We start from the raw sequence: 20474 nt of genomic DNA, 5'->3' as shown, positions 1-20474 counted from the left end.
CATGCCTGTAATCCCAGCTACTTGGGAGGTTGAGGCAGGACAATTGTTTGAACCCAGGAGGGGAGGCTGCAGGGAGCTGAGATCATGCCACTGCGCTCCAGCCTGGGTGACAGAGTGAGACTCTGTCTCAAAAAAAAAAAAAAAAAGAAAGAAAAAAAGAAAAGTTGTTAGACATTGGACAGATCTACTGCACCATTCAGGAAAAAAAAAAAGAAAAAAGAAAAAAAGAAATACATACATAGAAAACAAATACATGAAAAAGACAAGGTAATTATTAACTATAAGACAAAACTGTACGAGAAAGGAAATATAATTCTAATATGCAACTTGTATCAGCAGAAACACAGTTATTATAATGTAAAAACTGACAACTAGATTTAACCAAAAATTGTGGAATAATTTACTAGTCAACAGTGAAGATACTGTCTAATTAGAAATATGGAAGTAAATACTAGAAGTGACAAATAAAATGACAGGACTGGTGGAGTGTGGCAGACAGAAGATTGAAGTTTTTTTCTTCCTTTTTCTTTTTTTTTGAGATGGAGTCTCAGTCTGTCACCCAGGCTGGAGTGCAGTGGCGCAATCTCGGCTCATTGCAACCTCTGACTCCCAAGTTCAAGCGACTCTCCTGCCTCAGCCTCCCAAGTAGCTGGGATTACAAGCGTGCACCACCACGCCTGGCTAATTTTTGTATTTTTAGTAGAGACAGGGTTTCACCATGTTGGCTAGACTGGTCTTGAATTCCTGACCTCAAGTGATCTGCCCGCCTTGGCCTCCCAAAGTGCTGGGATTATAGGTGTGATGTTTTTTCTATTCAAGTCTTCTAGGTCTGTATTTATTGAGTTACTTGGTACGTGCCAGGCACAGCTTTCAGGTAGCTCTATGTACATTATGTCACTTTATCCTAATAAGAACTATGAATTATCCTCACTTAACAGATGAGGGAACTGAGGTACAGCGAGGTCAAGCAATTTGCTCAAAGTTGCACAGCTAAAAAGTGGTGGTGCTGGGAACTGAATCAACCAGTCTAGCTCCAGAATCTATGCTATACCTTGTAACTAACTGGCTATAGGGTAAAGTAGGGTGGAAAATATTCTGGTTTTAATCCTGGGTTGCCAAAAGCTTGGTTAGGTCATTCATAGAAATTCTGAAGTCAGACAGAAGTGCGGGATCCTTCGGGGAAGCTTAGCAGTTTGTGTTTAGAATTACTGATTAGATGTCGTCAAGGAGAGCCAGGTAAAGAAAGGGGTATGGAGGGGGTCAGCAATGCTGACTAGGAGAGGGTGGTGAGAATTAACCACGCCACATCATTCTTAGATTTTTTTAATGTACTGCAATAAATACAATCATGTAATGCTTAAAAGTTTTTTTGTTGTTTTGAGACAGGGTCTCACTCTGTCACCCAGACTGGAGTGCAGTGGCACAATGAAGGCTCACTGCAGCCTCTACCTCCTGGGCTCACACCTCCTGCCTCAGCCTCTGCTTAAACTTTAGAACTAAAGATCAGTATCCTATAACATTTTGCTCCCTTGCTTGCCAAATCATATTCCTCCTAACTGCTGATTTAATCATCATTTCAAATGGGTCAAATTTTAAAGGAGTAAAATAATATACTCACTTAGGATGAAAATCAGGCCTGAACCCTTCAGGGAGCTGTAACTCATCCATATTTTCTGAATTCTTTGTAGACCCATTATCTATGGAAACAGGCATTTTATACCATTATTCAATACATGACAATATTCCTAAAAGTATAGCCATATAGGTCAAAGAAATTAAAAACAACAGGAAAAAAATTCCCTAATAAAAACTGGCATAACAACCATATGAAGCATGAAAACACTATTGCTCTAGTTGACCAAGGCCCTTTCTTATCTATGCTTTTCCTTACACTACAGCCACTAAAATGAAAACAAGAGTAGCTATTCTGTTTCTATGAAAACCAATGATATAAATTCTGTTCATACTATGTTCCCACAAGGTCATAAGTGCAGTGCATGGTCTATGAAACTTGGGAAGCCTTTGGTAATGCCAACAGTAAGGTGAGTTAGCCCACCAAGAACTGAAGCTAGCTCTGCAACACTCAGTTACATCTCCCCCACCTCCAGAAGCTCTTCAATAAAATGGGGGAATAAGTGAGAAGTGTTTGTTATAAACTTCACATGAGCTTGTGTGTTTAAGGAATTAGGAGTAATGCAGTAAAGTCAAATTTAGTTTATTAAGACAATGAAAATTAGAATGAGTCAAAATTTTAAGTGGGAGGTTTCACTTTTAAACAATTTCTTCTGGAAATACATTTTCTGATGACCTCGGACTTTAGGGAAAAATGAAAACAGGTTACCGGAACTTACTAGGAGTACTTTCTTCTTTCCTAAGAAACTGTAATGCTTTTATTTGCTGAGATATTGTTCTAATCCACTGAGTCAGATTTGGTTGGTCTGAAAAATTTAACCTGCTAGAAAAGATTATAGAGAGTATTTAGTGTTTTATTATTGTTCCTTAAGATACAAAAGACTCCTTAAATGATCACAGGCATATTTTAGACACACTCCAAATATTAAAAACAAAAAAGATAAGGGAAAATTCGTTGCATTAAAAAAATTAGGATATTGGCCAATGGAAATGAATATATTATTTGTCAATATGATGGTAATAACACTGTGTATTAAAAATCTCACTCTTCAGTACTGGAATTTGCTAGAATTTCTTAAGTATCATAATCACCATCACTATTAATATCTACCAAGTGCTTATTATGTTACAAGCATTTAGTGAAGCATTTTACTGTAAATATCTTATGGTATTAGACTTAATCCTCAAAATATCCCTATATTTTGTTTCAGGTTGTAGTATTATTGCATAGGTTGTATCCCTATATTGTATTATTTGTATAGGTTGTATTACTACATTTTGTAATAGGTTTTATTATTATCCCCATTTTACAGATGAGGAAACTGAGGTTTAGAGCTATGTAACTTGACTAAGGCCGAATAAGGGACAAAGCTAGCATTCAAATTTGGCTCTGTAAGATTCCAAAGCCTGTGTATTTTTATGATTATATTCGAATATGACTAAACCATAATTGAATCTCATGGGCAAAACCCAAAAAGTGGACCAATAAAGTGACAGGTGAAATCCAACAAGAGTGATTTCTTCTTATACACAGTTAATCCTCAATCTAACAATAATTAATTTCTTTATCAGTTCAAATGCAGATAAGTACCATGATATTCTTCTATAATTAAAAAGCATGAGCTTACACCCAAATCTACTAATATTTTAAGAACATTTTGTGGTAGCATAGACTAAGACACCAAAGTTTGAACTCCTAAAACTGACAAGAAAAAACTGACTTTGCTTTGAACTGAATCCAAGTAACACAGAAATGGATCATTTATACTCACATAACTTAATATTTGTGCATGCAAGGTAGGCAGCATAATTCTACATTGAGAAATGAAGTTCAGATTTGAATAGCAGACATTATCAAATTCATGCTTGAAATGAGTATGTCCAATACTCATAACTAAAAGCATCCAAAAAATTATGAAGTTACAGAAATTTTCCATTTTCTTTATTTTTTTTCGTCTGCTAGACAAATTCTAAAAGAGCTAAAAATATGGAACACTTCACAAATTTGTGTGTCATCCTTGTGAAAGAGCCATGCTAATCTTCTCTTTATCGTTCCAATTTTAGCGTATGTGCTACTGAAGCAAGCACTTATTTTATTTTTGAGACTGGGTTCTGCTCTGTCACTCAGGCTGAAGTGCAACGGCATGATCAAAGCTCACTGCAGCCTTGACCCAAGCGAGCCTCCCACCTGAGTCTCCCAAGTAGCTGGGACTATAGGCATATGCCACTACATCCAGCTAACTTTTTATTTTTTGTACAGACAGGGTCTCATTATGTTGCCAAGGATGGTCTTGAACTCCTGGGCTCAAATGATCCTCCCACCTTGGCCTCCCAGAGTGCTAGGATTATAGATGTGAGCCACAATGCCCAGCTGAGATTTTTCCATTTAAAATATAGCAATAGATTTTCACTTTTTTGCCTGGTTCTTGAAACTATGAATGGCTAGTACATTGCAAAAAGTTTTATACGATTTTCAGACTGTCCTATAAAGTCAGTTTGAGTTGTTCCATCTCCCCCTACCAGTTTACTGAGCATCTCTTGAAAAGTGCATGGAAGATATTAAAAGTAGGGTCCTTAGAAATAAACCAGATACTTGGTTTTCATAAATACACAGGAATTTTATAGCTTAGAAACTTAAATTTTCACCTGCTCCTCTCTAAAAACTAAAATGATATTCCACAGGTCTGCTAGAAGAAAATGACCAGAGTTTGGAAAGTATCTGGAAAACACTATGCAACTGCCTACGTTAAGTCTTCCTCCCTGATTTATTATTTCATTATCTTCAAAGCAAACTACGGCTTTGTTATGAGTTGTCATGAGCCAAAACTTACTTGTTAAAAATATTTCTTGGAGGAAGCAGAAGAGGAATAACAGTATTACTCAAGCATTCACAAAGGGGGCAAAGGAATTCTCCATTTTCTACATCATAGCTTGTATGTAAGCGTAATCTCTGTTGCCTTCGCTGTTCTTTAGCTTGAACGGAATCAAAATACCTTTACAATTAGAGAACATGAGGTATCAAAACAATGGTAATTTATATAAATGACAGCCACAAGCTTCAACATTTTAAATAATTTGTTTCCACAAATAGTTCAAAAATGAAAAATCTTAAACTAAATTATTTTTAACATGATTTTTGAGTGATTTTAAAAATCCAAATGGATTAAAGGTTCTAAAACAGGAAAATAAAAAAAAAGGCTGCCATGTAAAAAAGCATTTACAAAGCAGCAACAAAAATTTCTTGGTGCCACTGTTCTCTTGCCACTTCCCCAAGGCTGGTGGCTATTTGTTTGTTTTTTTGAGATGGAGTGTCGCTCTGTCACCCAGGTGGGAGTGCAGTTGCACGATCTTGGTGCACGGCAACCTCCACTTCCCACATTCAAGCAATTCTCCTGTCTCAGCCTCCCAAGTAGCTGGGACTACAACGTGGTGGCTAGTTGTTAGGGGTAGTTCATAATAACTGGGTGAACATAGTTCTAGAATAATATTGATTTGTTGGTTTTGCAGAAGCATAGAAAACACCAAGGTAGAACAAATTCAGGACATCTCATCTTATCACAGGGAGCCAGTAAAATTTTGGGAAGTAACAAAGCAAATATTAACATCTATGGAATCAAGAGTTGTCCACCCTGGACCCAAAGAAAGACAACATTACCCTTCTAGGGTTTATCCTACTGTAAAAACCCTTTTCTTCATCCACAGACTGACACAGATCCACTTCCTTCTTTGGAAGATAAAGAAGAGACTTGGATATAAAGCTAAATTAAAAAATATATCTGACATACTTTACATCTATGACAAGGCAAATAACTTTTGTTATTAGGCAAAAATATAGATTTTTTTTCTTCAACATTTTTAGTTCTTTTCCTTTTTTCTAGAATAAAATTTCCTCTACGCTAAAAATTTTAAGCCCTTAAACTTCTCTTGAAAATATTAAGCATATACATTACCTTTGCCAACAATGGGCATGCATAATGTGCCCACAGCTACTAGTGTGTGTTCCACAAGACAGATCAGGGTGCATGAATAATGGATCATATTTTTCTGCATTACAAAACAAAAACGAAAACAAAAAAGTGAAGCATTTAATTTTCCTATAACAAATGTGCAACTTTAAATTGTAAAATCTTTGATAAAGACTTGTAAATTTGAAATGAAATGCTAGTTTATTCCTTTTGAGATACCAATAATTTATGCAAGACTTTGGATTATTCAGAAAGTAGGACTCTAATTTTCACCATCCACAGCAAATTAATTAAACATTCTCAAATTGTAAACTGAAATTAGAACGATGAATTTAAATATATCCAATCTTTTGAACATTTCACACTTTCAGGGTACTGAGGTATTCCAATTCCTCCCATTGTACCCTGAACTCCGGGTAAAAGAGCTACTCTCTTCCCTGGGCTGCCTTACGTGCGTTCAGGACAGCTGGGTTACAATGATCGCTAATAAAAAATGTTTTGGCAGTAATGGGGCGCCCCCTAGAGGACAGACTGCTTAACGACATTCATACAGCAAATAATCACATCAGAGCCGAAGTGACAACAAAAAATCTAAGCATAGACCAGATCAGATGGGGGAAAACAAAAGTAATTCAGAGTCTTCTGTCCTGGTGTCCTGGTGCTAATTTTTATATTCAAATGGGATGAAAAATCAAGAAAAACAAGATGGATGTCTGGCTTCTTTTGGAATTTTTTGAATTCTTTATATAAATTAGTATAATCTTAGAAATTTCCTAACACTCTAGAAAGAATTATTTTTAATTTGCTTTAATAGTTTTAATTTGCTTTAACACTAGAACAGTGCAAATGTCAAAGCATTAAGAAAATCCACTTATAGCCAGCTAATGCTTTTTCTTCAAGAAGTAACAAATTAAATAAAATTAACAACTCTGTCTTTGGCCTGGAATGAAATTTATAAAGCACCAAGTTTAAATGGCTATTTCTTTTTTTTTTTTGGCAGAGTCTCGCTCTGTCGCCCAGGCTGGAGTGCAGTGGTGCCATCTTGGCTCACTGCAAGCTCCTCCTCCCGGGTTCACGCCATTCTCCTGCCTCAGCCTCCCGAGTAGCTGGGACTACAGGTGCCTGCCACCATGCCCGGCTAATTTTTTTTCATATTTTTTAGTAGAGATGGGGTTTCACTATGTTAGCCAGGATGGTCTTGACCTCCTGACCTTGTGATCTGCCCGCCTCAGCCTCCCAGAGTGCTGGGATTACAGGCGTGAGCCACTGCACCTGGCCTTTTAAAAAAAAAAAAAAAAAAAAAAAAAAGACAGGGTCTTGCTCCGTCGCCCAGGCTGGAGGGCAGTGGTGCAATCTCAGCTCACTGCAACCTCCACCTCCTAGGTTCAAGCAATTCTCGAGCCTCAGCCTCTTGAGTAGCTGGGACTACAGGTGCGCGCCACCACATTCAGCTAATATTTTTGTACTATTAGTAGAGACGGGGTTTCACCATGTTGGCCAGGCTGGTCTCGAACTCCTGACCTCAGATGATCCACCTGCCTTGGCCTCCCAAAGTGCTGGGATTACAGGCATGAGCCACCATGCCCAGCCCAAATGACCATTTTTAAAGATGAAGCAGACCAATCTTTAGTAAATAGGATACAAAGACTTTCTTTAAAGAGAGAAGGCAACTCTAAAAGTGGCTCTCAAACCTCCTTTCACACTGCAGTGTGAAAGGCATGGGCTAAAGAAGTGCTCTGGGAATTTCCAAGACACAGTTCCTACTCTCAAGAAGTTTACTGTGTATCACTCAAGCATATGCACACAGAGCACAACCTACAAGCAGAGAAATAAATGTGTCAGTGGACAAAATCATGTACAGACTGGATCTCCCTGCTTTACTTCCTCAGTTGCTGAAAGAGGGCCCTCAACTGTCCTGCACAGTAATCTGTATCTCAAGAATCTGCTTTCTGGGGAACCCGATCTGTGGTGGTATCACTATTCTAAGTCAGAATTTGGCTCAAGGATTGCCTCTTACATAGGTAACTCTCTATCACTGTTCTCAGGAGATTCCACTCAGGCTCTATCAATAAGACAAAGCAATTATTATTTCAGTGTGTCAACAAATGACCAAGGCTTTGCAAGTGTACTGAAGCATGGGAAAGACTGTGAAATGCCAAAGTATGTAATGTTACATCACAAAGAAAAGCTTTACTTTGAATCCCTGCTATTTATCAGCTATATGATTCAGATGTAACTTTCTGGAGTGGTTCCACATCTGCCAAGTGGGGAATTCCTGCCTAAGTTACCTGCCAAAGATACCATCCAAGTCTATGGAGTCATTCTTAGATTTAAAAAATCTCAATGTATCATCAACCACATTAACTGGTAGTTGTTATTAATCGGGAAGATGAGGATCTAGCTATGACTTACCTGGATCTTGAATAAATTTACTTCTGTTTTTTGATAATACAGTTGATCTCTGAACAAATGCTGCCAAGACCATTGCCCTGCTTTCCACTTTAACTTCTTGCTCCTCTTGACACAATATACATGTAACGAATTGTCTTTGTTCAGGAACCTGAGTTTGTGTGGGGCCCAGCGCTGTAAGTGTCATATCTGAAACCACAGGGCTGCAATACAAAGGTTATGAATATAATTAACGATCCCAAAAACTTTCTACATAATCATAAAATAGCAGACTACAGGTAAGTATGTGTGCATATACATATATATCTATATATTTTTTAAATTTTATTTTTTTCTTTTTGAGACGGAGTCTCGCTCTGTCGCCCAGGCTGGAGTGCAATGGTGTGATATCGGCTCACTGCAAGCTCCGCCTCCCGGGTTCACGCCATTCTCTTGCCTCAGCCTCCGGAGTAGCTGGGACTACAGGTGCCCGCCACCATGCCCAGCTAATTTTTTGTATTTTTTAGTAGAGACAGGGTTTCACTGTGTCAGCCAGGATGGTCTTGATCTCCTGACCTCGTGATCCGCCTGCCTCGGCCTCCCAGAGTGCTGGGATTACAGGCGTGAGCCACCGTGCCCGGCCCACTTTTATTATTTATTTATTTATTTTTTTGAGATGGAGTCTTGCTCTGTTGCTTAGGCAGGAGTGCAGTGGCATGATCTCAGCTCACTGCAACCTCCACCTCCCAGGTTCAAGTGATTCTCCTGCCTCAGCCTACTGACTAGCTGAGATTATAGGTGCACACCACCACGCCCGGCTAATTTTTTTTTTTTTGTATTTTTAGTAAAGACAGGGTTTCACCATGTTGGTCAGGCTGGTCTCGAACTCCTGACCTTGTGATCTGCCCGCCTCGGCCTCCCAAAGTGCTGGGATTACAGGTGTGAACCACCGTGTCTGGCCAGGCATGTATATATTTAACACATGGTTTTGATAACTTGGATTGTCAAGTCTTTGGTATGTATCAAAACCATCTCCTTTAATTCTCACAGCAATCTAATCTGCAACACAGATGTCACACACTCTAGATAACTGAGTGTAGTGTACTCATTCTTTCATGAATGTCCAAGATCTTCTGCAGAAAATACCCTACTATATTACCATATCTATATTCAGAGATTTCTAAGATTAAATCTTCTAAATGGAGGTCACAAAATTTACCTATGAATTCTAATAAATTACTTTAGGTTTAAAAATATACTTACAAGGAAAAAAAGCAACACTGCCCCTAGTTGGGAACAACTGGTCAACAAATTAATTTTTTTTAATACCTATTATCAAGAACAGCAGAGGTTGAGGCATCCAGTTCTAATGTCTGCTGAAAGAGTTCTTTGTTTTCATCAATAAAATGCCGCTGCATTTCAGACATCTGAGCCATGATCTTTTCTCTGCGCAGTCTGGCAATCTCTGCTTTTCTCTTCCTCTCAGCTTTGTCTTTGTCCCTTGAACTCTGAAATTATGCTCCATTCAATTAGACCATTAGATGCTAAAACACACATTTTTTTCCAAAGCAGAAATATCTTTATTGTAAATACCAATTAAAAACTATTCTACAATCTCACTTATTTAAACAAGAGAAAAGACTCTTAAGTTGACCTAACATGTTTTAAAGGAAAAAAGCAGACAAAAAATTGCTACAACAAATAGAGATAAATAGTGGCATATTTGTTGGAATTTCAATGTTGTAACTGGCAACTTACTGTAGATAAATTTAATTTGTTCATACTGAACTTGTTATAATTTTTTAGCATTATCACACTTTACTGTTTATACCTCTTCCATTATGGTTCCTTCTGTCTCTGTCACGGGACTGGTAGGTGAACTCTCCCTCATCTTTTTAACAGCATTAAAAGTCTACAAAAAAAAAAAGTATCAGTATCCTGTATGAAATATCATCACAATGTACACGTAACAAATATTTAATATTTCTCACAAAAAGCAGAAGAATGTAGGAAATTTTACCTTCAATATCCACCGAATCATGTCTTTGTGGACTTCTAGGTAGGGAGCATTTTGTAGTGTTTCCAGCATAGCTAGTATGCTAGGAGAGTTTTTTGGCGCTTCACCAGGTTCTGTGTCAGAAAAATAAAAGGCACAATAACAACAGCTAACACTTCATAGTACTTATTCCTATGCACAGGAACATAAATGCAGTTGCTTATAACACCTATTGCCCATAATTTGATTATGACTCTACCAAAGAAATTTTCAATACTTCTTGAGAATGTGACATATGTGCCTTTTACAAACAAGCTGCCAACAACTAGAATTCTTTAAGCATTCAAAAGTGACTTTTAATAGCAAACGTATTTGCTAAAATGTATTTTAGCAAAATTATATATAAATTCAGCTAAAAATAACTGGTGTACTTGAGATTTTACAGGTCTAAAAATAAACTAGCATTAAGAGGTGCACATATGTACAAATACGTTTATTTGCTCTGACCATTGCCTTTAATAAAAACTAGATTCAGAATAAAATGAATTTCTTCCCCTAGGAATTCACTGTTTATTTGAATATAAGAGTTAAGTCCATATTTTCTATTAGTCTGCAGTCAGAAATGTTCAATTATCGATTTTCTTGATTTTGGTGCTGCCATTCTGGAAAAATGTGCCTTTTTCCTAAGAGGGAAGAGATTGACCTTTGTGATCTTTAATATTCTATCACATCTAAAACTCTGTGGCGTGCATTAGGGATGTGACTCTAGATAAGGGAGAGGTTTCTTTGCAAATAAATCGTGTGTCTTAATTATGTAAAATGTCTAAAGACAAATTAAGAGTAATGTTGAGGGAAAATGATGATCGTTTAATAAAAAGGAAAGAGAAAGTAAGAGAGAACCTAATATATATATATACATTTTTGAGACAGAGTCTTACTCTGTTGCCCAGGCTGGAGTGCAGTGGTGTGATCTCAGCCCACTGCGACCTCCACATCCTGGGTTCAAGCGATTCTCCTGCCTCAGTCTCCCGAGTAGCTGGGATTACAGGTGCCCACCACCATGCCCGGATAATTTTTGTATTTTTGGTAGAGACAGGTTTCGTCATGTTGGCCAGGTTGGTCTCGAACTCCTGACCTCAGGTGATTCACCCACCTCGGTCTCCCAAAGTGCTGGGATTACAAGCATGAGCCATCGTGCCTGGCCAAGAACCTAATATTTTATAGTGATGAGTGAATGAAATTAGGGAGTATTCTGTGTGGTTATCCTAAAATAAACACACCAGAAACAAAGAAAGCAAAAACCACAGTATTAATCCATAGAAACAATATGGTAGAGAAAAGGAATAGGTAAAAACTGGCATCCATGAATAAAGTGTTCAGTGGGGAAAGGTGGTTTCTCCTCTTTCTCTCATTTACTTGGATGAGAGCAAAAAGGAAAACTAGAGATCTAGAAGCAAACAAAATTACTCCTCCCTGTCCCCTGGTAGCGTAATTCTCACAGTTATCATTTAGGAAGAAATGGCACTGACATTTACAGAAATAATCCTTTTTAATCAAAGCATTTATAAACTCCTATCATAGCACCATAAATTCATTTAAAAACACCTCAGCAAATAGCTGACTACCGGTCTGTGGCAGGGAAAGTATAAGATGAGCTTGGGCATCTTTTGGGCCAGAAAGTGAGGTGGTACTTTCTGGCCCAAATGGGGCTGGGTGAAAAGGACACAGAAACTGACTAAATAAACTCCCACTGATCAAAGTGGGCATGATTTGAGCATCAAAAGGAATAATCATTATAAGTGACTATAAAACACTGAATAAGTAAAATGAATAATATTTTAAAAAACTCTAAACAAAAAACATTCAAAGTTGCCATAATTGCAGGTAACTATCAGGCCAATGGCTGATTATGAAAATTAGTAAATGAAAAGCTTTTCTTTGAGACGTGAAATATTATGTCTACAACAAAAGGTTCAAGAAAGTACGTAAATATAAAAGCAAATATAGCAAACTACTAAATCTAGGTAGTAGGTATATGAATGTTTACTGGACAATTCTTTCCACTTGTCTATATGTTTGAAATCTTCAAAATAAAAAGCTAGAAAAACTCCCTGGCCTTCTTTCAAAAAGTCACATTTCTTTATATGAAATGACAATCTAATCCCCTATAATTTTTATTTGTTTTCAGTACTATAGAATCTTATGTCAACCACAGCTGACTGTAACTTTGAACTTAGCCCTAGATATTTTTATAAAAATATAACAGGGTTTAATATAGTACCTTTACTACACAGATGAGTACATATAGCCTCAAACATTTAGATTAAATGTTACCCTTTTAGAATCCATATGACCAAATAAGAGAGGTTATTAAGTGATTTCTTAAAATCATTTATATCGAGTTAGTTTAGTAAAAAGATATATACATACTTGATATCTTCTGAGTGAAGGTAAATGTTACTACATGCTCTTCTGTGACATTCTCTAAATGTTGTTTTTCTTCTTGTAGTGCCATTCCAATTAAATGTAACACCTTGAATAAATGTTTTGTAACTTTTAGTAACAATTAAAAAAACCAAGCACATATTTTAATAAGAAATAGCAAAAAAGAATTATTGAAAAAGATAAATCAAACTATTAAGTACTAAATGCAATTAAAAACAATTTGAAGTACTATTTTTTTTTTTTTTTTTTGAGATGGAGTTTTGCTCTGTCAACCCAGGCTCACTGCAACCTCTGCCTCCTGGGTTCAAGCGATTCTCCTCCCTCAGCCTCCCCAGTAGCTGGGATTACAAGCGTGTGCCACCATGCCCAGCTAATTTTTGTACTTTTAGTACAGATGGGGTTTCACCATGTTGGCCAGGCTGGTCTCGAACTCCTGACCTCAAGTGATCCACCCATCGTGGCCTCCCAAAGTGCTGGGATTAAAGGTGTGAGCCACCATGCCTGGCCTTGAAGTACTAATTTTTATTAAATGAAAAGACTGAGGTTCATTTTCTATTAAACAATAATTGGCAAGAAAAACAAAATTTTCTACTTCAATGAGGAAGAAATTTCAATCGCAAATTCTTAGGGTAAGCTAAAATTACCACCACCTGTGACCAGCAATTCACATAATATGTAAGTTTTATTCTATACCTATACTACAGACTTAAAAGAACCACTTCCAAGAATCAGTGGTCAAGTAAGTACAAAGCTAAAAGTATCCCCTATGTAATTATTCAGTCTATGACACTACATAGTTTAATTTCTCTAAGGACTAAATCTTCATCATCTGAGAAAGACAAACTTTTTATCTCTAATGCCTTATCATTTATAAACTTTAGAGTCCTTCAATGTATCTCACAAAATATTCTCCATCAGACTTCTAAGAGAGTGTATTAACCTATTTGTTTTTTTACTGCTATTACCCCATGCCCAAGTTTTTCTGTGTTTTTTGAGACAGAGTTTCCCTTGTTGCCCAGGATGGAGTGCAGTGGCACAATATCGGCTCACTGCAACCTCCGCCTCCCAGTTTCAAGGGATTCTCCTGAGTCCTCCTGAGTAGCTGGGATTACAGGCATGTGCCATGATGATTGGCTAATTTTTGTATTTTTAGTAGAGACGAGGTTTCACCATGTTGTACAGGCTGGTCTTGAACTCCCAACCCCAAGTGATCCACCTGCCTCGGCCTCCCAAAGTGTTAGGATTATAGGGGTGAGCCACTGCGCCGGGCCCACACCCCAGTTTTTAAAGGAGATATGTGTGTGATGTCTCTGTATCTTTCCCTCCACAAGGGAAGACTGTGGTTGTCAGAGACTTGGAAGAACTAGGTGACATAAAGCAAATGTACACGTAAGGTAAATATTGTTCACACCTCTCTTCTCCATTATTTCCCACAAATCTTTTGTTCATGTAATGCTGACAGTACACGACAGCTAGTACAGCTGTACTAGTAATGAGCTAGTATACCACAGCTCCATGCTTTTACACTTTAAATAGGCTTATAAATAGGAGGGCATTATAAGAATACACACATCTTAGCCAGTGAGACAAAAAGAAAGAATGATAGCTACTAAGCCTTCTGAGGAAGGCTCCAAAATTTGAATTCGAATCCTGGTTTTACTGCTTTCAAGCTATTAATATAAACCCTCAGGGAATGTTTCTGAGCCCATGTCATCATCTTTAACACTGGAAAAAAAGTTTCCCTCTAGAGTTCTGAGGATTACAAATGCTGTATGCAGAGTGCTTAGCATGGCCGGGCATGGTGGCTCACGTCTGTAACCCTAGCACTTTGGGAGGCCGAGGTGAGTGGATCACCTGATGTTGGGAGTTCGAGACTAGCTTGGCCAACATGGTGAAACCCTGTCTCTACTAAAAATACAAAAAATTAGCTGGGTGTGGTGACAGGCACCTGTAATCCCAACTACTCAGGAGGCTGAGGCAGGAGAATTGATTGAACCCCGGAGGCAGAGGTTGCAGTGAGCCAAGATCACGCCATTGTACTCCAGCCTGGGTGACAAGAGCAAAACAGTCTGCAAAAAAAAAAAAAAAAAAAAAAAAAAAAAAGTGCTTAGCATGGAATAAGGCATAAAGTAGACATTCTATTTAATGAATAATTGTTATATCACTTAGTAGAGTTATATGGGAAGTAAATGGAACCTCACTGAAACTTGGCTTCCTCATCTAACGATGAGAAGAAAGTTATATCTATTCATGGGGTGTTGTGTGAATTCAATGAGATAATGTAAAAATGACTTACATTAAAACTATAAAGTAAAATACAAACAAGGGGCCGGGCATGGTGGCTCACGCATGTAATCCCAATACTTCGGGAGGTCGAGGGGGGAAGATTGCTTGAGTCTAGGAGTTCAAGACCAGCCTGGGGAACATGGCAAAACTTTGTCTCTACCAAAAATACAAAAATTAGCCAAGTGTTGTGATGCATGCCTGTAATCCCAGCTACTTGGGATACTGAGGTGGAGGGATCGCTTGAACCCAGGAGGCAGAGGTAGCAGTGAGCCAAGATCGCATCACTGCACTCCAGCTTCCTGGGTGACAGAGCCAGATCCTGTCTCAAAAACACAAAAACAAAAATAACACAAAAAAGGTTCCAGACTTGCCACGTAACTAGCTAAAGGACCGTAAGTCTATGAGTGCCAGTTTCTTCAACTACAAAATAAGGATATGGATGATTCAAAAAAAAATTTTTGTTTTGGAAAATAATTAGATTAGAAACATATATAAAAGATAACACATTACATCAATATCAGAGCACTACATATATAAAGACCAGGACCAATCAAGGAGAGAATGACTGCCCAGTGGGACTGAGGTAATAACAACCATGTGGTATAAAAAATCTGTCTGGCACTTGTTTTCACTGTCAGACACAAAAGCAGTAACAATATATTCAAGTTAGGAAAACACAGTATGTTTCGGCCTCATTTTCCTCTGTATAGATACAGACAAGAATATTTTGCTTGTACTATAAAATACTAAAATATAAATAATAAATGTCTTCAAACCTACCCTTTGCAGCATGGACTCTGACCAGGCATATCCATTATGTTCCACAGCCCATTGCAGAATTGTTCCCATGATGCACAGCATGACATCTGACTGCAAAATGTTAACCAGGCTTGCAAACAGAGGGCAGAATGGAGGCAACACCGGAGGTGGGAGTGCTGAAAATACAGTTGTTATTACTATCGGTTTCTTTTACAGAACATGCTTTAGAAACTATCCCTTTGTTACTTTTGATAGTTTTAACTCAAAAATATTCATTAACGCACACCTTAAAGCTATTATTTTACGTTCTCAAGGTCAAATCTGTAAAATGAGCCACATAAGTAGCAGCAGTACAAAAGAAAGTCTGTCTTTTCCCCTAGGAAGGTTTTAAGATCTGAGATAAAATCAAACCAGAGGAGACTTAGTACAAACTATTTCTCTGTTAGCATATTTATTATTCCTTTGAATAGGAGGTTGTTCACTAGGAAAGCTTACATTTAAATATTCATTCCACCAAGGACAATCATCATAGTTAATAGAAAACAATGTTTAACATGTAAAAAAGGGGCATTTTTGGAAAGATTAAAAATACCTGTATCTTCTCTATTTTGTCTTTTCATTTTCCGTTGAGCTTCTTCTGCCTAATAAAAGATAAAGTTATTTGGGCAGGGAATTAGTAATATAAAACATATCCAAAACTAGTGACATAAGTCCATCTTTGTTGTATTATTTTCTTTTTTTTCTTTGAGAGTCTCGCTGTGTCACCCAGGCTGCAGTGCAGTGGCATGATCTCGGCTCACTGAAATCTCCGACTCCCAGGTTCAAGAGATTCTCCTGCCTCAGCCTCCCAAGTAACTGGGACTACAGGTGCCCACCACCACACCTGGCTAATTTTTATATTTTTAGTAGAGACGGGGTTCCACTATGTTGGTCAGGCTGGTCTTGAACTCTTGACCTTGTGATCTGCCCACCTTGGCCTCCCAAAGTGCTGGGATTACAGGTGTGAGCCACTGCGCCTGGCCCTTTTTTTTTTTTTTTTTTTTGAGACTTAGTCTCACTCTGTTACCCAGGCTGAAGTACAGTGGCATGATCTCAGCTCACTGCAACCTCCACCTTCCGGTTCAAGCAATTCTCCCTGCCTCAGCCTCCATAGAAGTTGAGATTTTCAGGCACCCGCCACCAAGTCCGGCTAATTTTTGTATTTTTAGTAGAGACAGGGTTTTGCCATGTTGGCCAGGCTGGTCTTGAACTATTGACCTCAGGTGATCCACCCGTCTTGCCCTCCCAAAGTGCAGGGATTACAGGTGTGAGCCACTGTGTCTGGCCAAGGATGAAAATCTAAAATCAGAGAATAACACAACTGAGGCCGGGGTGCGGCAGCTCACACCTGTAATTCCAGCTACTCGGGAGGCTGGGGCAGGATAATTGCTAGAACCTGGGAGGCAGAGGCTGTAGTGAGCCGAGGTCTGCACTCCAGCCTGAGTAATAGAGTGAGACCCTATCTCAAAAAAAAAAAAAAAAATTCTATCCTTAGTGTTCTAGTCCTCCCCCAAACTGATACATTAAGGTTATTATTTTTTTTTTTTAACTAAAAGAATCCCCAAATGAGTTATCTATTACTTCCAATTAGAAGAGAAACACGTACAACCCCAAACCAAAAAAACTTATTTAAGTTTGAACTCCATGACTTCATCAAAAACTAAATAAAAGCTTTATGTTTAAGTTTTGTTTAATGCTGTTATGCTGTTTATTGAAAAATCACGTTAAGAGAAGATTGCTAAAAGGCAGATTTTTTTGTTTTTTTTTTTTCTGAGATAGGGTCTCACTCCCATCGCCCAAGTTGGAATGCAGTGGTGCAATCATAGCTCACTGCAGCCTTGACCTCCTGGGATCAAGTGATCCTCCTATCTCAGCCTCCCGAGTAGCTGGGACGAGAGGTGCATGACACCATGCCTGGCTAATTTTTGTATTTTTAGTAGACGTGGGGTTTCACCATGTTGGCCAGGCTGATCTTGAACTCTTGAGCTCAAGCGATCTGCCTGCCTCAGTCTCCCAAAGTGCTAGGATTACATACCCCGCCAAAAAGGCAAAATTTAATTACCTAGGAATGATTAGAAAAGCTTCATGAATCTCTATGAAAAAGCATGTTAAATAATACCAATTCTGAAATGTGCATAAAATGGATTAACTGATTATAATACAGGTTGAAAATTTGTTTTAAAAAACTATACCCATATATGTATAGGTATGTATTATATAGATCTTATATACGTATGCACAAAATGCTAGGGGGAAGCTCCAAAATGTTAGGTGAGGGTATTTTAAGTAATTTCTACTTTCTTCTTTATATATTTTCCAAATTCCCTATAATAAAAATGTATCATTTTTCAAGCTGCAAAAGCAATAAAAAGTTGTTTAGGAAAAAATAATTCAAGCCAGACACAGTGGTGCATGCCTGTAATCTCATCTACTCAAGAGGCTGAGGTGGGAGGATTGCTTGAGCCCAGCAGTTTGAGGTTGCAATGCTCTATAATGGCATTGTGAACTAAAACCTAGCCTAGGCAACATGGTGAAACCCCATCTCTTAAGAAAAACAATGCAACCCTTCCCTGCTACATTTAAAATTTTCCCAATTACCTTGGACTGTTCTGCCCTTGAAAAGTGATAGAAATACAAGTTGAACTCTTTGGCACATTCTGGTTTCAGTTCATACATGCCTCGTCCTGTTAATCCAGGTTTCCTATGAAAGAAAGGACCTTAGAATATTATTACCAAAGCCATACACTAATTTATGAGATAGTCTTGGATATTAGAACAAGAAAGCAGAGCTCTCATATACTGCTGGTGGGTGTTAAGCTACAACTATTTTCAGTGGTTGATTTGGCAATCTAAATCCAAGTTCTTACATGCATCCGTTTTATTTAGCACATCCACTTGGAATTTATCCTAACTAGACAAGAGAACCTAATGGACACTGCAGTGGCAACAATTAAAAAGTCTAACAACGGGAAATAAGTAACAAATTACAACATCTCCAAACAACTGAACACCATTAACAGTGATGATAATTTCTCTATTTTCACATGTAAAGACCTCTGTGTTAAGTTTTATTAAGCGGAAAAAAGCAGGTACACTATTGGGGTTTAGAGAACTTTCCTAAGCAAGTTATAAAACCCAGAAGCCAGATATGAGACAGAGTTTTAAAAACAGAAATGACATGAAGTTAAAAAACAAGGGACAGACTGGAAGAAAGTACTGTGATGTGTTAAACAAGAATTGATATTTCTAATATATTATAAAAACACTTTTGGAACAAGAAGATAGGGACAAACAACCATAAAGAAAAATGCATTAAAGTATGAAAAAACAAATGGCCAATAAACACATGAAAAGATGCTCAACTTCCCTGTTATTACAGTAATGCAAATTAAAATAAGGTACTAAAAGACTGCTCATACTAAAGTGTTGACAAAGTTGCAGGGCACTCTTCATACACTGCTAGTCAGAGTATAAATTGATGACTTTTCTTGGGAAGGCAATTAGGAGGTATGTATCAAAATGTAATACAAGCTTTCATTTTGATCTAGCTAATCCTCAAATACTTTCACAGTCAAAGATACACTTGTTAATGCTGTATGTACAAGGATGTTCAATATTTGTTTATAAGAGAAAATCTGGAAGTTATGTATTACACTTACAGGGAAGAGGTTAGATACATTACAGTACATGACTACAGGGATGTGAAAAAGGTCCTGGCGCCCTACAGGGACGTAAAAAAGGGCCTGGAGCCATAGCTCAGGTCAGTAATCTCAGCACTTTGGGAGGTCAAGGCGGGCTCGATCATCTGAAGTCAGGAGTTTGAGACCAGCCTGGTCAACACAGCGAAACTCCATGTTTACTAAAAATACAAAAATTTGTGGTGGGGTGCCTGTAATCCCAGCTACTTGGGAGGCTGAGGCAGAAGAACTGCCTGGACCCAGGAGGCAGAGGTTGCAGTGGGCCAAGATCATGCCACTGCACTTGAGTCTCACTTTGTCGCCCAGGCTGAAGAGAAAAAGGATGAAGTATGCCTATATGTACTGACAAAGTGTATTACGTAAAAACTAAAAAAACCCAATAAAAACAACAAAACCCCTACAAAGACACAAATACATGGAAACATTCCATTATTTAATTTTAAAAAAGGTTATAGAATAGTAAATATAAAGTGAAACCATTTTTTGTTATGTATTCCAAGTACACAAAAAAAATTTAGAAAGATATATATCCAAACATAATAGAAATCATCTGAGTGGTTGGATTACAGGTAATATTTTTTCTTTGTATTTTTCCATATTTTTTCTAAAAGCAAGTATTGTCTTTATAACCAACAAAAAATAAAGACACTATCTTCAAAAATTTATAGTGGGTTAAAAAAAATGAAAACATTGTCATTGGGATAGGAAGTAAAGAAAAAACAGGCTTAAGAAACTGCCTCAGTATCTTTAAGGGTATAAACCAGTTTATTGACTGGGGAAGACGGTGGACACTGGAGAAAGTGGCATTGAGAGGCTATCCCACAATTTAGGCGGCACATTCAAATAAAAACAAAGAAAGCAGTTTTAAGAAACTACAATGAATTTACTTAGATCACTGCTGAGGTTAATTTTTACTATTTGAAACCATCAGCTATGAATACCTATTCTGAATAGGATGAAAACCCTCACAATGTCACTTTATGTTGCTGAGTACCAGGTGAGATCAGAAAAGTGAAATGTCAGTGAGAGATCTAATTCAGAGCTATAATCTGAAAATGTCTATCACTCTCTGAAAGCTGCAACTTCATTCTCAGTTACATCAAAGAAAACACTCTAAGAAAAATGAATGTACTGGAAAAGTAAAAAAGAATGTGAAATAATAGGAAGTAAACTCACTTGAAATGGGCAACTGCTTCGATTACACTCTCCATGCCAGTCTCCTTGTTCTCCTAAAGGTACAGGACACAAGTGTGTTTCATGTTAATA

General features: G+C 37.7%; 1 protein-coding gene and 1 non-coding gene across 8 annotated transcripts in view; both read right to left on the bottom strand.

The window, feature by feature from the left end:
• Positions 1–20474, bottom strand: part of UBR2 (ubiquitin protein ligase E3 component n-recognin 2) — a 129177-nt gene that overhangs the window by 24696 nt on the left and 84007 nt on the right. For 4 of the 7 annotated variants that reach the window (XR_007724873.1, XM_050786885.1, XM_050786884.1 and 1 more), the window contains 13 exons: positions 20385–20437; positions 18109–18211; positions 16064–16112; positions 15493–15647; positions 12412–12514; positions 10006–10115; positions 9817–9897; positions 9315–9493; positions 8010–8209; positions 5583–5676; positions 4464–4625; positions 2352–2455; positions 1619–1697 (listed from right to left, as the gene is read on the bottom strand). Coding sequence is in view for 6 of the 7 variants with exons in the window: in XM_050786885.1 (XP_050642842.1) it covers positions 1619–1697; positions 2352–2455; positions 4464–4625; positions 5583–5676; positions 8010–8209; positions 9315–9493; positions 9817–9897; positions 10006–10115; positions 12412–12514; positions 15493–15647; positions 16064–16112; positions 18109–18211; positions 20385–20437 (1472 nt within the window). In the remaining variant the exon portion in view is untranslated. Of the gene's footprint in view, positions 1–1618; positions 1698–1739; positions 2456–4463; positions 4626–5582; positions 5677–8009; positions 8210–9314; positions 9494–9816; positions 9898–10005; positions 10116–12411; positions 12515–15492; positions 15648–16063; positions 16113–18108; positions 18212–20384; positions 20438–20474 lie in introns of those variants that run through there. The other 3 variants (XM_050786887.1, XM_050786889.1, XM_050786890.1) reach the window with 3 other exon arrangements.
• Positions 3614–3720, bottom strand: LOC126953960 (U6 spliceosomal RNA). Its single transcript, XR_007725430.1, has one exon. It is a non-coding gene; the product is annotated as a U6 spliceosomal RNA (small nuclear RNA).

This window comes from Macaca thibetana, chromosome 4, assembly GCF_024542745.1.
Source record: "Macaca thibetana thibetana isolate TM-01 chromosome 4, ASM2454274v1, whole genome shotgun sequence".
NCBI classification, from domain to species: Eukaryota; Metazoa; Chordata; class Mammalia; order Primates; family Cercopithecidae; genus Macaca; species Macaca thibetana.
The sequence above is the reverse complement of the archived record's forward strand: the minus strand, read 5'-3'. Positions and strand labels throughout refer to the sequence as shown.